At 53.2% G+C, this 18,218-nt stretch overlaps 5 protein-coding genes across 5 annotated transcripts; 3 read left to right on the forward strand and 2 right to left on the reverse strand.

Moving 5' to 3' along the window:
* Positions 1–232: 232 nt before the first annotated feature.
* PODANS_7_6640 (uncharacterized protein) lies at positions 233–3,603 on the reverse strand (the record flags this gene model as incomplete). The annotated part of the gene is made up of 3 exons (XM_001907985.1): positions 233–753; positions 818–3,305; positions 3,364–3,603. 3 exons carry the CDS (start codon positions 3,601–3,603, stop codon positions 233–235), a joined length of 3,249 nt encoding a protein of 1,082 aa, XP_001908020.1.
* A 5,050-nt stretch (positions 3,604–8,653) lies between these two features.
* Positions 8,654–9,740, reverse strand: PODANS_7_6650 (uncharacterized protein; the record flags this gene model as incomplete). The annotated part of the gene is made up of 2 exons (XM_001907986.1): positions 8,654–8,985; positions 9,146–9,740. The coding sequence occupies 2 exons, from the start codon at positions 9,738–9,740 to the stop codon at positions 8,654–8,656; spliced, it is 927 nt and encodes a 308-aa protein (XP_001908021.1).
* Positions 9,741–10,216: 476 nt separating this feature from the next.
* On the forward strand, positions 10,217–10,940 carry PODANS_7_6660 (uncharacterized protein; the record flags this gene model as incomplete). The annotated part of the gene is made up of 3 exons (XM_001907987.1): positions 10,217–10,480; positions 10,635–10,802; positions 10,878–10,940. 3 exons carry the CDS (start codon positions 10,217–10,219, stop codon positions 10,938–10,940), a joined length of 495 nt encoding a protein of 164 aa, XP_001908022.1.
* A 1,314-nt stretch (positions 10,941–12,254) lies between these two features.
* On the forward strand, positions 12,255–12,800 carry PODANS_7_6665 (uncharacterized protein; the record flags this gene model as incomplete). The annotated part of the gene is made up of 2 exons (XM_001907988.1): positions 12,255–12,465; positions 12,559–12,800. 2 exons carry the CDS (start codon positions 12,255–12,257, stop codon positions 12,798–12,800), a joined length of 453 nt encoding a protein of 150 aa, XP_001908023.1.
* A 2,293-nt stretch (positions 12,801–15,093) lies between these two features.
* PODANS_7_6670 (uncharacterized protein) lies at positions 15,094–18,040 on the forward strand (the record flags this gene model as incomplete). The annotated part of the gene is made up of 3 exons (XM_001907989.1): positions 15,094–15,216; positions 15,297–16,941; positions 16,989–18,040. The coding sequence occupies 3 exons, from the start codon at positions 15,094–15,096 to the stop codon at positions 18,038–18,040; spliced, it is 2,820 nt and encodes a 939-aa protein (XP_001908024.1).
* Positions 18,041–18,218: the final 178 nt, after the last annotated feature.

Raw genomic sequence — 18,218 nt, forward strand, 5'->3', positions numbered from 1 at the left:
GGAAAGCCCAAGTGAGATCTTCATCTATCTTGAGCTGTGGCACAGGAACGTTCCGGAGATTCAGGAGAACATCAGGCAATGAAATAAAACAGCAAGAAAGTTTTGATTAGTTCATCTATGCGCTGCATGACCAACAATGGTGACAATATAATGCTTTTGGGTATAAGTCTGTTTTCCGCTCAGTAGTCTGGAGTCCCCTCTACCCCGATCCGCATGGTTCCAAGTGAAATGTCTAAAGCTTTGCATCCAGGTCATAATACTCCGCAAGATCCTTCTCTGGATAGGGAGCCCTGCTGGTGGCATGGAGTGCCTTGAAGTCTCGCACATCCTTGATGAGGGTGGGTGTCGTCCCATTGGATGATGGTGGCTCTGCGTCCTTGACAACTCCGCTGCCGGGTCCATGCTCAGAGTGTAGTCTTCTCCACACGTCAGACGCAGCCTTTACCTTGCCGTCTGGTACCCCGAGGCCTTGGAGGTAGTCGACAAGGCCTTCGACCTCCTTTTCCTCGTCATGGCCAGCCGCACTCAGGCGAGACTGCAGGTCAGTGGCAGCCTGGGCAGCGGTACTTTCATCGAGATCGAGCGTCTTGATGAGATCCGTAATTTGCTTCGTTGTCACATCGCTCTTGGCCTGGGCCTCCAGATAAGCTGCAACCTTCGCCCGCGAAGGGGACGAAGGGTTGATGTAGTGGTTGAAAAACTCAATCATATCAGCCTTTGTCAGTGGCTTCAGATTCTCCACCATCAACTGTCCTATAACACGAAATACGGGTCAGTTTTGCCTTGGGCCCAAGGGGAATAATCAGGTTAGACTTACGGTTGTTGAACATGTAGTATTCAGACTCAATGGCCTGCCAGTGCCGGTTGCTCTCTCCCTCCAGCGACTTGGCCTTCTCAAGCGTCCGTTCAATCAAACTTCGCTTGTTCTTCTCGAAATCCTCCTCACTCATATCCTCGAGTCTCTTCCCCATGTCCTCCAGGAACTTTTCGATCCGGGTCTCAAGATAGGGGGCCGTCTTCTCACTTTGAATGATGAAGTAGACACCAAACGTTGTCACATTGCTCCAAGAGCCACAGTAAACGATGTATCCGAGCTGTTCCTTGGTGCGAAGCTGGTCGAAACAAGGCTCATGCATGATCTGGTCCAAAAGAGCTGTCCTTGCCCTCTGAGGACGATCAATCTTGGCACCTGTGTAGAGCATGTAGTGGATCGAGTGGTTCACGTTCGCGGGGTCCTTGAGCGTTTTCTTCCAGACGTAGTTTGACCCTGGAGAAAACACCAGCCCGCGAGGTGAACGCCACTGAGATGGAGGGAATGGCCGTGGCTTGAGCGTCTTTTCGATCATGTCGGTCAGCTTCAGTGCGTCCTCCTTGTAAAAGTTGCCGTGAACCAAGACTTCCATGTGCATCTGGGCCAAGAATTCCCTCTTGAAAGATCGCACCGCATCAGCTGTCACGGCAGGAAGCTCCTCTGCGATATCCAGGATGGTGTTGTAGTGGTCTGTCGTCAGCCAGCTCATGTATCCACCAATCTGTGTCCATGGTGCTGAAAGCTCCCAGTTTCGGTATGACCGGATCGTGCGTTCCTTGATGATGGCGAATCGATCTTCGCGGATGTCGAGGTCGCGCATGGTGACCAGAACCTGTTCTAGGAGCACCGAAAGCTTGTCGTTGTAGCCAGAGACCTCAATATACATTCCCCGCTCCTCGCAGATCACAGTATATTCAACACCAGCAAGTTCGGCATCATATGAGTATTCCTCGAGCGCGTCCTTGATCGAATCTGTGAAAAGACGGCCTGCTGCCCGCATAGACGCCAGTGAGGTGATTGGTGTCCGGCAGCTAACCATTATACTTGCTTTCGGGACCCAGAACGTATCGTCCTTCTTGTACCAGGTCCGGACCATAGAGTCGTTGCGGATAATCCGCGGGGCGATGGCAGGCTCTTTGACTTCCTTCTTCTCCACGTCTAGCTTTGTTGGGATGAACTGGTTCTTGTGGGGGAGATGAAGCTTCGCTTTTCGGTTGTCAGGTGTGCTGGTAGCTGCCGCCTGGACCTCCTTCATCAGAGTCTCCGGAATTGGTTGGACGGTGTACTCCGTCCCATACCATTTCTCCTTTTTGTCCAACGTAACAGGGGGATTCCGTGAGGTGACAACGAGAAAGAAGTTGTCGGGTCGTAGCCAGCCCAAAGCCTGCTTGATCAACTTCGGGTCGAATCTGCGAAGCTTGGAATACCCAGACACCAGATGCTCGCGGGGGATTGGCTTTTGCATCCTTTGGCTGACGGAACTTGCAAACCGATAAGCTCGAGACTTCTCCATAAACCTGAAATTGACATCTGCCATGCCTTTTTGCTCATCAAAGATCCACTGCTGCGGCTCCGTCTCTCGCAGAAGGGCGATGTACTCAAACACGACCTTCACGATCTCCTTGTAGTTTTTCAGTCCCTCTTCTGTCAGGGTGATCCCGATGTCGAACAGGTCCGGAGACCCGGGGCAAATGTTACTTGGCCCGGCGCCCAGACCGTTGGCCCATCCCTTGGACTTGACATAGGACATAATGCTGCCAGGGCCCTCATGGCCGATGAGATGGCTAATGTATCCACCAGGCTGCGTCTCGTAAAGATTCTCTTGCTCCATGAAGGGGAAGCTCAGAGTAATTTCTCTAGTATCCATCACAGGCTTGGCGAAGATTTGGACTCCCAAGTGATCCTTTGTGAACGGAACCTCATCCTCCCACCTGTTGCGTGGCAGGTTCTTGTTCTTGATGGGAGAGAAATACTCGGCCACCCAAGCCTGCAAAACATCCAGGGGCTCCCTTCCCAAGACGCAAAGCTTCATGCGGTTGGCAGAATAATGTTTCTCATAGAACTCAATAAACTTGTCTCGCACGTTGATACCCTTTGCCTCGGGGATGGTCTTGAGCGTCTCAAGGTTGCCGGTAGAGAAGTGGTGGTGGGGGTGTTTCGGGTTGGAGAGAGTCTTTTTGAGTTGGTGCAGACGCCAGTTGTCACTCTGGAGATTCTTCTTGTTTTCTGAATCAACGGCCCTCAGTTCACGATCCAGAGTGTTCTCCAAGAACAGTGGCTCGATGAAGAACTGGGCAAAGCGATCCAGCGCTCCCAGCAGTGGTGAGGGATTGGTGGCAGATGGCTCTTCATCGTTGCTGGGCTTGGCAGAGACCTCAAAGTGGTAGTTGGTTGAGGTTGTCGCCGTGAAGGCATTGGTGAGCCCAGAATGGTTTGACATGTACTGATGATAGGCATTCTCGACAGGGAATTTCTTGGTCCCCATGAACAGAAGCTGCAATCAAAGTTAGCGGCTGCAGCCTGAGTGTGCGGGGTGGTAATAGCAAGCTTACATGTTCAACGGCATGTGCCATTCCTGGCATATCATCCTCGTCACTGTGGCTCCCAACGTTGACATCAACCGCGGCCGCGGCCTTGTCAGTGGTGGGGTCGTGAACCAGAAGAGCCTCCAAGCCGTTGGGCAGACGGATGACACGGTATGAACGATCATCCAGCTCGGGGGTCTCGAGGTTCTCGGTCACCACCTCAACCTCGATTCTGGAAGGCGGCGGCGTTTCCTCGGAGTTGGCCATGCTGTGATGTGCTGAATTATAAGACTTGTGTTACCTTTGGGCGTAGCCAGACAGAAACGATGACAGCAGGTCTTGTTGGTGGCTTGTGAGCAGGAGGCTAACAAGCATTCGACTGGTCAAAGAATATGGGGTCGTGACACTTAGTGTTCAGGCAGTTCCAGGCTGCTTCGAGAGAGAGAGAGTGGGATGTCTTGGTGAAGAAGAGACAGACAGAGAGTAGGTAGGCTGTTGCGGGGCGGTAGGTGGACCGGAGAAATTGGTGGGGGCGGCGACCAAGCTGACCTGCGCGTGCTTTTACCTGCCTGGCTCCGTCTGCAAGGTGGGAACTTCCAGGTTAGACCGAGTGACCGACTTCCAGTGACGGCGAAGGGAGGCAATAGCGGAAGAAGGCGGCGGCGGCGGCGGCGGGGACTCTTGAATGCCCGCTGAGTGATGCGGTGGGTAGCCCTGCGCGTTTGTGCAGCTGTGGAGCCGGTAGCGCGCTAATGGAAGCTGTCCCAGCGAGTTGAAAGGCAGCAAAATCGGGTGGTATTTTGCGCTTGTTGTCTGGAGCGCTACCGGTGGAGATGGGGAGATCTACTGGCAACCAGTGACCGGCATCCAGGAATCACTGCCGGCAACCTGCACGGTATGATTAAAACTCCGAAACAGGACGGGAAACAGATTGGATTTGGGTACCTGAAGTGCCTGACAACAAGAACAAGGGAAGTTGAGACGATGTGTCGGAAGGTGGTGGGCGAAGCGGCAAAGTCGTGAGTAATGTCTCCGTATTAGAAAGACAAGACACAGACAGGTTGGGTCGTTTCGTGTGCTCAGGTCTTATTAGGTAGACATCTCACGTTCAACATGGAGAGAACCCAGAGCGGCCAGGAAGTCCCATGTCTTGGGCTTTATATAGCTAGGTGGGCAGCTAGATAGGTAGGCTGCTCCAACAGCTTCAATTCTTCGCTGTCAATTTTAATTTTGATGTCTTTCGTCAGGGGTTCAACATGAAAGCGGCGCCTCGGGAAATGAGCGGCTACTTGGAATGGGACCGAACCGCTTGTTGCTTTGGTATTCTGTCTAAAACGATGGGTATAACTTGTTCCTCAACAGTTCTTTGATCGAAGTCCACTTCGCAGGTGTAGGATAGGATAACGTTCGTGATATGGACAAGGGAGGTGTGGATTAAAGGCGGGGTGGAGTGGGGAATCATGGGTTGGAGGGGTGGAGGGGTTCATGACAGGGGTAGGTGTAGGGAGGAGTGCCCATGGAGGTTCTCAACGACGCCAGCATCACTACATCTCGACGGTTACGGAATCCTTCTCTGGTGGTTACTGTACATGTGCTGCTATGACCACACCTGCCTGTCATGGAAGTTGTGAGCTACGCTTGTTCCCTAATATCGGACGACCCATCCCGGGTAGCGCCCATGGGCCGAGAAGCTTCAGCCAGGGCGAGGGGTGCCGATGCAGACTGGAGGCACCTAGTCAGAATCCCATGGCGGTCGCACCAACTCCGAACGTCAAAGAATGGCATGTTGAAACCTGCCCGCAATGGTACGCAGACCGAAGAGCACCCAACCCAACAATCAGATTGGGCATGTGGATGAACAGCTGTTGGGACTTGTGACATGTTGGATTGTCTGGTCTGAACACAGCTGATATGTCACTACTGTTCGGTGCCGAAGGTGTTGGAAGACTTCATGACGCAGAGGTATAAGTTGGGTTGCCAGAAAATGTAACCGCCTTTGGCTGTGGAGAGACGATCTCTGGCACGGCGCCGGGAGATTACTCTGCCGGCCGTGGCCCAGGTCGGGCGTCTGCCCGGCGCGAGTGCAAACCAAGCATGTCGGAAGGGAGATGAAGGGATGCGGGCCGTACCTCGCTCTCACCATGTAGCTTGACTCCAAGTAAAGCTCACCTAGGTATCGATACCAGTAGCCCAACGGCACCTAAACTGCAAACCATAGGATGTGGTCAACGGCTGAGAAGGACGGAAGGCGGGTAGTTTTGTTCCCGTTCACCTGCAGCCAGACCCCTGATTATCTAAGATCATGGAGAATAGCTGTTGATTGGATGGCTTGGTCGGTGGGGTGCAACCCATGTTCGTGGTTTAGGGGACTTTTCAAATAATTCAACCTCCAACCATCCAAGATCCAATTTGTTCTTTATAAATCCCACTATCCTTCCAATCACTCGCTACCGATCATGTCTCTGCCGGGGACATACGGGATATCCTCACTCAGATGGTGCCTGTTATCAGCGACAACCTAAGCTGACTTCCTTTCTCGGCCTTCTCCATCATGGCCAACGTGATTCCCAGTCATCATAACCCCTACACGGCAAGGTGTGTCTTGCTATTCCTTGAGGCTGTCCAGAGTGTACCATGCACGTGGGTCACTGGGGTTGGCAGGCTCGCATGAATTCGGAGCTCGCCCTTTTCAAGGGAAAAAAGGCACCACACCTTCTAGAAGCGACCGGGGTGGAGTGGTGGGTGGTGCCACGCACCCGAACACCTTGATCAAATGTGGACAGAAAACACCTCAACCATTTCGGCCAGCGATTCCATATTGAGAGACATTAGCGAGCCTGACCGCTCCCTTCAACATGCGTTTAGATCTCAACCATGGAAGGCTGGTGGTGTTCATTGCCGTTCGTCAACCGAGGTGAAGCCTCTCACAGTTCTTTAGGTAAGCAACAAGCGGCATCAGGGCGCTCAGAGATCATTTCGATGAGCCACAAAACTCCCACACGGCAATCTCAGATATGGTCTCGATGCACATGATGGTTGAGAGCTGCGACCATGGCAGCAACCACCACGGCCTCGCGGGAAGCACTCACTGGTTACATCTAGGAGCAACCCGCCAGTTTGCCGCGATGCGACTGCGATGGCCGAGCCGAACCACACTTCTTCCAAAGCTGGTCCTCACCGGCTGATGTCCCTCTGTCCCGTGCTATCGTCGGCTACGTCCTACACACCTGTGATTATTGCTCGGCCATGCAGCAGAATGCAATCGGAAGGGGACGGCAAAGCTACAGCAGCTTTCGGGTACACAACGCACATGCAGTTACTCATCTAGCCTCCATTGTGCATACGTAGTTCGACATGTTGACGACATTGCTTGGTTCATGCTGCTGAACACTTTTCAATGACGAGTTTCAAGCATGAAGTTTGACTCGACACCAAAAATCACACGCATGACGATCTCTTCTGTAGCCATCAGCAGTTCGATAAGCCGAGGAGGTACAACTAACAGACTGCTTCAGAAATTGATGACGACGGGATCTTATGCCAGAAAGGAGACACATAACGGCCTTGCATAGTTGTAAGTGGATGATCGCCCCGGTGCCAAGAGTTGGTCGGTCATGGCCGCATTTGTGGTGAAGGGTCGATCCGGCCCGGTGTGTGTTGCACTTCTTTTTTTTTTCCTACATTTATCCCCATGGGTGTCATGAAAAGTATACTGACTTCCTTTAGAAGACAAAACCACCATCGCCCAGCCTTGCTTGCTACAGACACGGCCTGGGGCCAGCGTTCCGATACATGGTTGCTATACTCGCGCCCCCCCCCTTGCAACGTACCGGACAACAATTCCCACCACGCCGGATGGACTCCAGTTCCCAACCTACCTCTCGGGTCTATCCAGGTTTTCCAGACTTTACCCGGTTTAGGAGGGGAGTCGACACAACGGCATGACATGGCATAGACCACACAAGAAAGTCGAACGGGAACAACTCCCCCCCCCCCCCCACCCCTCCTGGCAGCCTCCTTTTCGAAATAGCGGCAAAAAAGAAGGGGCATGCTGCCTGCATGCAACCGTTTCTGCCTGACCGGCCCTGGTATAAAACTCAAATCATCGTCATTCTTCCTTTACTTACCGACAAGAGAGCTTAACCTTTAACCAAAGAGGGCATAGGCAAGAAAGACGAACTTTGGGTGGTGGCTTCAGATATAGACGAGACAGCCACACACACACACAAGCAGAGGATCACAAGAAGAAGGAGACTAGCCATCATCCGGCTACTCTCCCCGACAACCGATGATGCAAGCCTCGTCACAATCCCTCCGGAGTGAAGCCGACGCAAAAATACAAGAACCGTCCAGCCTATCCACATTGCTCGCTCGCAAAATTTGTAAACGAGGCACGCCGGTGTTGGAACTAAGAGGAGAGAAGCAGCCGAGTGAAGCACTCCGCGGTGTGTATGCTCCGGTTCAAGTCTAGGAAGAGGACAGTCAGCCTACGCTACCCCAGGAAGAGGCAGGCCCAAAGCACATGAACCAGAAAAAAGTAGACCCAAACATGGAAAGAAAAAAAACCTGGATCTGAAACTGTTGAGATCCATCAGTTATGGCAGGTAAGAAGATAGATAGCACCACCATGGCTTACTACGTCAGGCGCTCGGTGTGGAAAAGAAAACCAAGACCACCGGATTTTCCCAGGATTCTGACTTCGGAACAAGAAAACAAAAATCGAAGACGCGTCAAAAAAGTAACTCTCACTACTTTAGGAAGGTAGGTACATGTTCGACGAAACAAGCTACAAGAGATGATAATCACTATTTCATATATTTGCTCTGCTAAGGGAGCCAGCTAGCCGTTCGGGATATCGAATCCAGAACTATCTATTCCCCTCCAACTTTTCTCGTATTCTCCAAAACTGCCTTTTTGCCTCTTTGTAGGGATCATCTACTTTTGAGCCGTTTCCCATTTGCTTCTGAGAAAGAAAGAGCCAGCTTCCCGAAGCTTGGCCGAGTGAGAGAAAAAAAAAGAAACAGGGGCTGTCTTTGCTCCCTGGGAAAAAGGGGGGATATCATTATTATTTGCAAATTAGCAAAAAGGCAAAGTTCCGTGAAACTTTTTTGGCCATTACCCCCCAGGCGGACGAACGGACGGATGGACGGACGGGGGACCTTTTAGAGTAAACAATATTACTCAAAAAATACGTTTGGGGCATGGAAGATGACATCTTCAAACCAAATACTTGCCCCCAGTTGGAACGATATCCATCATCGTCATCTGGAACTTCCTGAACGAACTTCAAAAAGAGAGAGTCACGCCCCCTCGTGATCTAGCGTCTCCTCTTATTAGGGCAATCCGCATTCTTATGCCCCAGCTTACCGCACCCATGACAAGTCATGTTTGCCATTGACGTTTTCGGGGAGGAGAGCCCACCACCGCCAGATATTGAGCTTAACCCCCCTGCGCCAGATATCGTGCTTAGCCTGTTGAGCTTGACCTCCTTTTTCCTTCTCTGGCTGGCGAGTTCTTGGGCGCGTTTTTGCTCTTCCGCTTTTTTGGTCGAAAGGGTAGATGATCGGCCGCGTTTTCGGGAGGCGGAGTCGTTGGTGTTCTGTTGCCTGCCACGGGGTTGTTGTCGGTTCTTCGTAGTCTTTCTCTCATCTGAGGAGGAATCGGAGTCGGAATCATCGGAGACTGAGCCGCTGTCGGAGTCAGAGTTGTCGGAACTGGAGCTCTCGTCGGTATCTTCGGATTTGATCTTGGGGGCCTGTTTCATGCATTGTCAGTTGTAGTATGGCAGGATGTGTCTTGAAAAAAAAACATGCCTCGGCCTTCTTCATGTTGAATCTCATCAACGGTGGGGCAGCACCCGCGCTTCCCTCCTCGAATGGGTTGTCGTCCTCGACACCAGAGTAAGTTGTCCTTGATGAGCCATAGTCAATCTGCGCAAAGCCCACTTGCACAACATTCAACGGCTTCTTTGCCCCCTTTTTCACTCCTGTGTTCACACCCTCCAGGACCCAGTGGCTGTCACCCAACTCTGCGGCTCTCCTCTCCACGGCAGCGATTCGCTTCTTCTCTTCTTCTTCGATGGCGGCTTGGATGGCGGCTTGGTCGTAGAGGGGGGGTTGAGGGGCCGCGGTAGAGGCGGAGGAAGGGGCGTGGGAGAATTTACGGCGTTTGGAGGAGGAGGTGATGTCGTTGTCGTTTTCGTTGCCGGCCGCTTGGGGGGTTGCGGGGGTCGGTGTGGTTGCGGAAACGGGAGTGGTTGGGGAGTTGTTATTGGCGGCGGCGGCGAGGGCAGCGCCGCGCTGCATGAACTTCATGGTCATGAGGCGTGAGGACATGGTTTTGGCGGCGGGGGCTTCTTTCATGGGGAGGAGGTATTCATTTTGGGTGGATTTGGGGGGTGGCATGGTTGCGGTGTTGTGGGGTGTCGATACGCGACACACAGGCGTAGGGTTGGAGGTTGGGATTTATATGGTCCGGAGGGGGTTGGGAATGAAAGTCTGGTTTAATGTTAAGAAGAGAGGTGGTGGTGGAATGTAGCTGTGTTAAAGTAAACAAATGTCTATTGCGCGTGAAGCTCGGGGGCGGCGGTCGCAATGCGATGTTCAAAAAAAAAAGTTGAGGTGATGCATCTTGGGTCAGCTAGCCAAGCCTAGAAGTGGAACCCAAATACTTGGCAAGGCTAATCCTGCTTCTGATTCCAGGGTTAGGGAATATGAGCAGAAATCCGATGTTTAGCCGGAGCTGTTCCCGCACCGCAGCGAGCTACACCTGGAGCTCCATCAACGTCAATTGACGCTTCCCTACTGGGCCACAGGTTCCCAGAGCTGCTTCTCGCGACGGACCTTGCGAACGAAACACCACAAACCACAACCTCCACAAAATGTTCGCCTTACGGATGCGGGCGGTGGCCCAGGGCCTGCCTCGCCAACTTTCGAAGCGGTCGTTTACTGCTACTGCCCGGCAATTGGAATCCACGACGGTGCCCACCAAGGGCGACGAGAAAGTACCCCAGGTCACCGGTGGCCCTGCGCCCACTACTGTCCAGCAGGCGCCCAACCGCACCGAGGTTTGGTCGCGCACCCAGAGACCCCGTGCTGATGCCATGACTGGCCCTCGTTTCGAGCAGACGGATCTTGAGAACCAGGTTGGTTGATACCCGAGCGTTGGACTTGGAAGGGGGAGAGGCATGATGTCAGGGAAATAGAGGAATGGGGGGAATGGATTGATACGGCAAAAGGAGGGGGGAACTATGTTGTTTTTGGGAGGATGCATGCTGAAACTATGTCTTTTTTTTTTAGCCCCGCCCCTGGGCTGCTATCGAGCTCATCCACAAGGAGCCCGTCAGATGGACGCACGACCGGGTCGTTGCCTGCGACGGTGGCGGTGGTCCTGCTGGACACCCCAAGGTTTACATCAACTTGGACAAGGCTGAGATTACGCCTTGCGGTTATTGCGGCCTTCCTTTTGTAAGTCTGACAAGGGCGCCACAGGGCAAGGAGCTATGAAAGCTACGGGCAATCAGACTGATATCATAATCACAGGCCAACGAGCATCACAGAAAGCACCTTGAGTCTCTCCCACAGACATCTTATCCCCTGGCTTGAATGTAGACCAGAAAAGGGGACATGGCGGGGTGATGAGTTTGCGGGGTTGGTTGAGGCTCTGTACATATGTAACTTTGCCAATAGATGGCTTTCAGTTGCGCTTCAGAATGTTAGACTGGGTGATTTTCTTTTTCCATTTCCACAAAGCAGGCAGAAGTCCCCGTGTGTTTGAGACAGTGCCAGGCTTACACTTCCTATTGATAAGGCAGTCAAGGGGTACGTCATCCAGACTGGTGGTTTTGACCAAGTTACGTCCAACCGTGAGTTCCACAGTTGCGTTGGCTTGTAATGTCTTGCTCACCGCCGGCGAGTTCTAGGCAGCCTATGACCACCCGGGCAGTATTTGAGGTTGGTCAAGAAGGGCATGATTGAGCAAAGTGCTTAACTGACCTGCCTGTCACACTCCATCGATTTAGCTTTGTGACATCCGCAATGTCTCCGATGGTTGCTGTGCCACTTTGCTTTCTGGCAGGCATCGTACCATAGTTACATCAGGTATGTTGACTTTGGTGCTACCTTTGGCATTTTGTCTTTGTTGATTTCTGATTTGTGTTGGCGGGGAAACATTATTCTCAGTGTCTATTGACTCCGTTTAGTGCCTGCTGTATTGACTTGTGAATTACTGAGAGCAAGTTGTGGGCCGGTCGGCCGAGATATCAAAACAGGCCAACGTCTAGACCCTCGAGGAAAGAAAGGGCACTTCGCAGTATAACGCTATTTTGGGAGCCCAGCGGTCATGTATGGGATGACACGAGGATCATATCCGCCTTTCTTCAACATCGCGCCTTTTGCATTTTCCAAGGGTGCAGAACGTAACGTCGATGGCCACAACAACGGTTTCTTTCTTGACCTGTCCACAAATAAAACTCGGCTGTCCTTCTAGTGGTATCCGTCTTGACCGCTCCTCGTGTGGAGGATATAAGTACAAGTATTGGTGTCACAGCAAACATCTTTCAGACTTGGCATATCTATCACACCGGAAAGATGGGCGTGGTAAATGATGGCAGAGCAAGATAAAAAGAACGGATAACCCAGCTGCTCTGGGCCATACCATCAAAGAGAAACACCATCTCTTAACTGTCGACTTGCCCCGGAGTAACTCTTACCACCGTACGGTTACTCAAGCACCTCACAGGCTCCATCTGAATATCAACAACGCACGTGTGTTGAGCCGTCAACTGCGTTTGATACCCAGAGCTTCATCGGTGACAGTTTGCCAGGTATATATTCGTCCTCGTGTCTTCCCCTTCCATAGACTGACCTGACATCGCCAGAGACAAACCATTTCCATCAGAAGAACATTCAGAACGCACGATGTACTTCACCAACCTTCTCCCCCTAGTGGCTCTGGCCTCAGCCGGCCCCTCATCCATCAACTACCTCCACCAGCTCTCCGCCGCCCTCGTCAAACCAGCCAAACTCGTCCCCACAGCCCAGTTCAACTTTGCCCCGTATCAAGTCACCAACATCGCCCTCGACTGCAAGCGCCCCAACAACAAGACGAACTACTCTTGTGAACTTTACTGTAAGCCCCCCCCTTTTCCCCCTTTACCCCTTCCCTATCTCGACCATCCCCCATCCCCCCTGAAGTGGTGGTACTGACGGTGTGCTGTGGAAGTCGCCCTCCACGACCCCAACTCGGTCCGCGAAAACAACGTCACCTCCTGCAGCTGCCACCACACCTGGTCCTGGGACGGGGTGAACGGGTCCCTCAGCACGACCGACTGGCGGACCCCGGTGGCGGGGTACCAGCTTTGCTGGCGCGACGACTGGACTTTCTTCAAGTCGTCGGTGCCGAGCTTTGAGCACCCGGGGAATTTCAGCTTGGAGGTTGCGCATACGTATCATGATGATGAGTAAGTTCTCTTCTCCGGGGGGACGATGGGGGGGTGGGTAAGGGGAAAGGGGGGTGGGGAAAAAAGGGCTGATTCGATGGGGGGAAATTAGGAACTTTACCGTGCCTTGGGACTATCCGACTACGATTGCGACGGGGGAGGTGATTATATATGAGTATTATGAGGGGGTGAAGAAGCATGGGGATAAGATTTGCTTGAGGGAGATGGGGCCGGTGAATGCGACTGTTGTGGGGATTTTGGACTAGAGTGAGGGATGGGGGAGATGTTGAGAGGTGTTCTTGGGGGAGGGGTAATGGAGAGGTTATTGGTGATGGGTATTTGGGTGGGAGGGGTAGATTGCCAATGGTCTGTATGACTTGGTGAAGGAACGGGAGTAGGAAGAGTGTCTTCAGTCCTATCTTATCAGTCCCCGAGATGTGGTGATGATGCGGTTGTATACTATGAAAGTCATGCTGAGATTTTGAGAAAGGTTAACTGTCACATGCCAGAGCCAGAGTGGAATATGTTTCCCGAGTCAGAATTTGACGATGAACATCACTGCCATTCTGTTTTTAACAGGTCTGGGAGTTCTGTGGCAGTGTTTGATATCGTGATAATCAAGGACATCTCACATATTCATGAGTTGAGGATCCGAGTCTATCGAAACAACCATCCTGATTCTATTTCAAGAGCCTGTACCTACCCTCACCGCCTATCTCCAAGCTGAACCCTTTTTGATATCAAGTTTTCAAAGATCATCACTTCTCGTATTGAAAAAGTGCTGGCGGTGGACTTTTCAGCAAGCCATGTTTGTTGCCGTCGTTGCCGTCGTTGTTGATGTTCACCCCCACTGAACCCTGAGGCTAGTGTAGTAGCGTTACGGAGCTTAGTGGCCTATATTTAGAACTTGGCTTCTGGGCTGAGTGAGTGGGCCCACATCTTTCCTAGCAAGCACAGAAGAGGGCTTTGACCTGGAGTAGAATGGAAGCTTGTCCAAGTTTTTGGCACTTGAAAAAGATGCAGGATATCAAAAAGGGGGGAGAGCAAGCGTCTGAAAGGAGTGGTGATCTGCGTGGTGAGGGTTTCTTTTTAGGCGACCGTTTTGTTCTTGGCTTTTTGGATGGAGGGGCAGTGAGATATGGCGGAATGCTACTGATAACCAACGAGATTTGATGCTGTGGGAGATATGTACGGTAGATTGGAAGGAAATGATGGGGAGCTGTGATATGTTGCCCAATCTCTCTTGTATGCAGTGTTATAGTGGGTTGAGATCCTATCCCCGAGTTGAGGATACTTGGTACGGAGTAAGGGTTCTGTACACAGGCGTTTAGATATGGCGGGGGCGGCACAGCTTGCTGTAGTGCCGATGGGGTGGGTGGTGAAGAGAGGCACAGATGGAGAGCAGAGGGTACCAATGCTGTGGAACAAACGGACTTCAGGTTGGCAGGTGTTGGGTATGATTGGTCTTTTTTCGAATCATGATAGGTAAAGTCCAAGATGGTTCGGTGGTGAGGAGAGGTTGTAGTGAGGCATCGTCACTTGAAGCCCAAGGTTGGTGAAAGAAACCCCTTTTTGGCGCCTATCTGATATGCTGCTCGTCAACCTGAGGCAGAATACTGCAGACGGAATTAATTCCTTGATTGCCAACCTGCATCGTTTATTGAAGAGAACACAAACCAACTGCATGATAACATGGAAAGCGTCAAGAGGTTCGAATCGTTCTGAAAAGACAGAACACAGCCCCGCTAGGCGTGAGAGGAGCTCCCCTTGAGCCCCTGTTCCCTGTCCTCTTGGAAGGCTGACGCCGCCAAATCATTGGACCTCCGTGCGGCTGCACCCTGCACGTCCGGCGCACCTGTTTGAGGGGCACGTCCACCGGGCAGTCTCGACAAGTGCATCAGCATCTTTGGGATGCCATTTCGTCTCATCTCATTCCCCTCCTCCACTTGCTTCGGCCTGTCATCGCTACGGATACACTACGCAGGATAACGCTGCGTAATTGTTTGCTTTGTTGACCCTGGATTGCCTTTCAGGTTGCTACCCTGCTTCCTTGTTCCTTGCTACCCCAAGCCCCAGCTCTGTCTGGCGTTGCGCTTGCTCTTTGCTTAGCCATCGTCACGCATCAGAAGGGTCACTCTGAGGTCGAGTCTGCGGCTTTTAGACATTGCGCACTCACCTTTCATCCCGTCTTTTGGCTGTTAGACCCCGCTGCCAGCGCCGCACCGTCCGGCTCCCGGCGTGTGCTTTGTCACAAACCAAACCACCGGCACAAACACTTTGGACGGCCACACTCGCTTCTCCTCGCCAGCAGCGCAATAATGCCGTCCAGGAGTTATCCATGGTCTGGCAAGAACAATCGCTCTCAGCATAACCTCGTCGGCACCACAGCCGCCGAGGACGCTGGACAATCAGGGCAGCAGCCATCAGTCCCCGGATCAGCTGTGACGAACCCCCCGAGTGCGGGTGGGAGCGCTGCTGCAAACCCCCCCTCAGCCTCGCCCAACCCGACCTTCAGCTCTAGCGAATCCTTTCAGCACGACACCAGCAACAACCGGTCAAGCCATCAACAACCTCCACCGCCTCCCCCCCATCTGGTCAGTATTTACGGGCAGTCCTGCCGGCCCTCTTGTCTCTTACTGACCTCCTTCTGTTACAGCTGCAGCACTCCAACAGTGTCTCGGGGGCAGCATTTGACTCGCGCCCGCCACGGGAGCACGATTACGCTGACCAGGTCTCGCGCTCCCAATCCCAACGCTATCCCCAAATCTCCCCCGTGACGACCCAACTTCACCATCACCACCCCCAGCAACAGCAGCACCAACAACAACAACATCATCATCATCAGCAGCAGCAGCAGCAGGGTCAGCAGCAATCCCAACACTCGCCGCGCCACTCGCACCCCTTCGGATCCGGGTCTGCTGAGGATCTCTCGGCCGCGGGCGGACAAAGCATCTCGTCCCCCATAACTGGACCCCCGCAACCCCTCTTTAGCCAGCAACAGCAGCAACCCCCGCCAGCACCACAAAAGCAAAAGTCGTCCACTCGCAAGCTGGTCAAGAACATCTTCAGTCGCGACCACGCACCCCAGGTTCCGCAAAACAATTACAACAGTCCTCCCGGCGTTAACCGTAGAAATTCGAAGCGCGTGAGCCTTCCCCCGCCAGCACCACCAAGCCTCCGGACTGGTCTCACCCAGGTGTCCCAAGTCTCGCTCGACCAGCAACAGCTCGATTGGCAGAACCAGGCGCCTCCATCTCAACCATCCCCATTGCAAGGCGTAGGAGACTTCCGCGAGTCGTACGTGATTGACGGATCTGACCAAGAGTTACACCTGCAGAACCCCCACGATATCCAACAGCATCCCACCATACGGCCTGTTCCCCCTTCGGACTCGGACAACTCACCTTACTCGGCTGACGAAAGTGCATACCGTCAGCATCAGGGCCACTTTCAGCACAACGACCACACACCGCCCGAGCAGCAATACGGGCAGGCCATCTTCGAACCGCAACCCAACCAGCAATTGTCCCCTCATTCGCAACAACAACAACAGCACCCTCACCTCCAACAGCAGCAGCAGTACCACTATTCAAGCCCGCAGCAGTCACAATACCAGAGCGGATTTAGTGGACATCTAGCCAATCCCCAACAGCAGAATCCCGAGACGATTTCGCAACTGTCGCATGAGTCTCCTGTTACCGACTCAGACCAGCGTTCGGCGTCGAACATCCAAGCTCAGAGTTCGCAGACGTCCTCGGCGGTAAGCTACCCACATCAGGCACAGGATATCCCCGGCCGGCCGAATCCACAATCGGCGGCGCAAGGTCAAGCCCCGCAGCAACAACCACAGTCCATGGCTCCACCCACGGGCGGACAACCCCCGGCACGACGATCCCAAGAGGCAGACAAAGGACTACGGGACCCTGCCCAAGCCCCGCCTGGGCCACCGCCCAGCTATCGCCAGAGCCAGCAACCCAACATGAACAACCCCTTACCACAGCCTCCTAATGCCCCTGGGGCGAACCCGGCTTTCCGGACGAGCAATGTACCAGATAGACAGTTTGACGGGCCAGGGGATATTGCAGGTCGCAACAGCCCTCAACCTCCACCAAGTGACCGTGGAGAAGACCCAGATAAGGCGTTTAAAGACCTTTGTACGACCAGTTGTACTCTCCTATTCCGGCCTGTGCAAACTCAGCTAACCATGCAATAGTGACCAAGTACAAGAATGTAAAGCGTCTCTATTTTGACGGGAAGAAGGAGATTGAGCAATTGAGTGGCCAAGTTGAGCAACTTCAAAACGCCATTGCCAACCAGCGAATGTCTCAGAGCCGAACCTCTCTCGACGATAGCGAGTACTCGACCCGCTTTAACCGCCTCAATGGCGCCATCAATAACCTCTCGTTCAACATTCGAAAGGACTGGCAATCACTTCCGCAGTGGCTAGTCCCCTATGTTAGCCCAGAAGCGCTCAAGACGGGCAAACAAGAGATGACAGCTGTTGGGCGGGCGGTAATAACCCGGTGGCTCGTAGAAGAGATCTTCAACCGGTGTTTTCACCCAGGTCTCGAGCCTGAGCTGAGTCGGCAGCTGAAGATGATTGAGCGGAACATTAGAAACTTTAGCTACACGTTGAGCAGTCAAGAGGAGTATGATGCGCTGACGAGCAAGGTGGTGAGCTGGCGCATGGCTACGCTGGAAGGGTTGCAAGACGCTCTGCGCAGTGGGGAGGCGGTGAACTACAAGGCCGACTTCACTCGGCGAGCGACGACGGACCTGACGGCATCTCTGTTTCACCATTTGTCTAACCCACCGCCGCCTGGCGTAGATGGCAGTGCCAGTATGATTGTGGAGCTAGCCGTGGGCATTGCGGCCAACCTGCCGCTGGAGAGCCGCGATGTTGCCATCACCTATCCACTGCCGGAGTCACCTATTCAGCCGGACATCATGGAGGTTGAGAAGCAAGGGCTTCCGGCTCTGGAGGCCCGGCCGGCAGAGGGAGATGACGAGGGTGCAGGTGATGAGAAAGAGGGCGGAGGAAAAGACAAAGATGCCCGGCGCAATGACAAGTCTAGAGCGGGCATGTTGAGCGTGCTAGGCGGAGGTGGGAGCGCGCCGGGGAGCAGAAAGGGGAGTGTCGTGGATGCGAACCAGATTGCACCACCGTCCAAGGACGGTGGCAAGGTTCGCTTTGCCGGGTTCGTTGCTGTTGAGGTCAGGGGTCGCCAGGTGCTGATTAAGGCTCCGGTCTGGACGCTGGCCTGAAGTTGATAAAAAGGTTGCGAGAAATGCATGTCTTTTTTTGGAATTTTGGAGAGAAGTGCGCGGGTGATACCACTGGACTGAAAAGGGGGCGAGAGGTATAAGACCGAGATATAGCTCGGCGGACGGATGGGGTGGAAGTTTCAAGGAAGAAGCCTCAAGAGATAATTTTTCCTTTTTA

Source organism: Podospora anserina, chromosome 7 (genome assembly GCF_000226545.1).
Source record: "Podospora anserina S mat+ genomic DNA chromosome 7, supercontig 1".
Classification (NCBI taxonomy): domain Eukaryota; kingdom Fungi; phylum Ascomycota; class Sordariomycetes; order Sordariales; family Podosporaceae; genus Podospora; species Podospora anserina.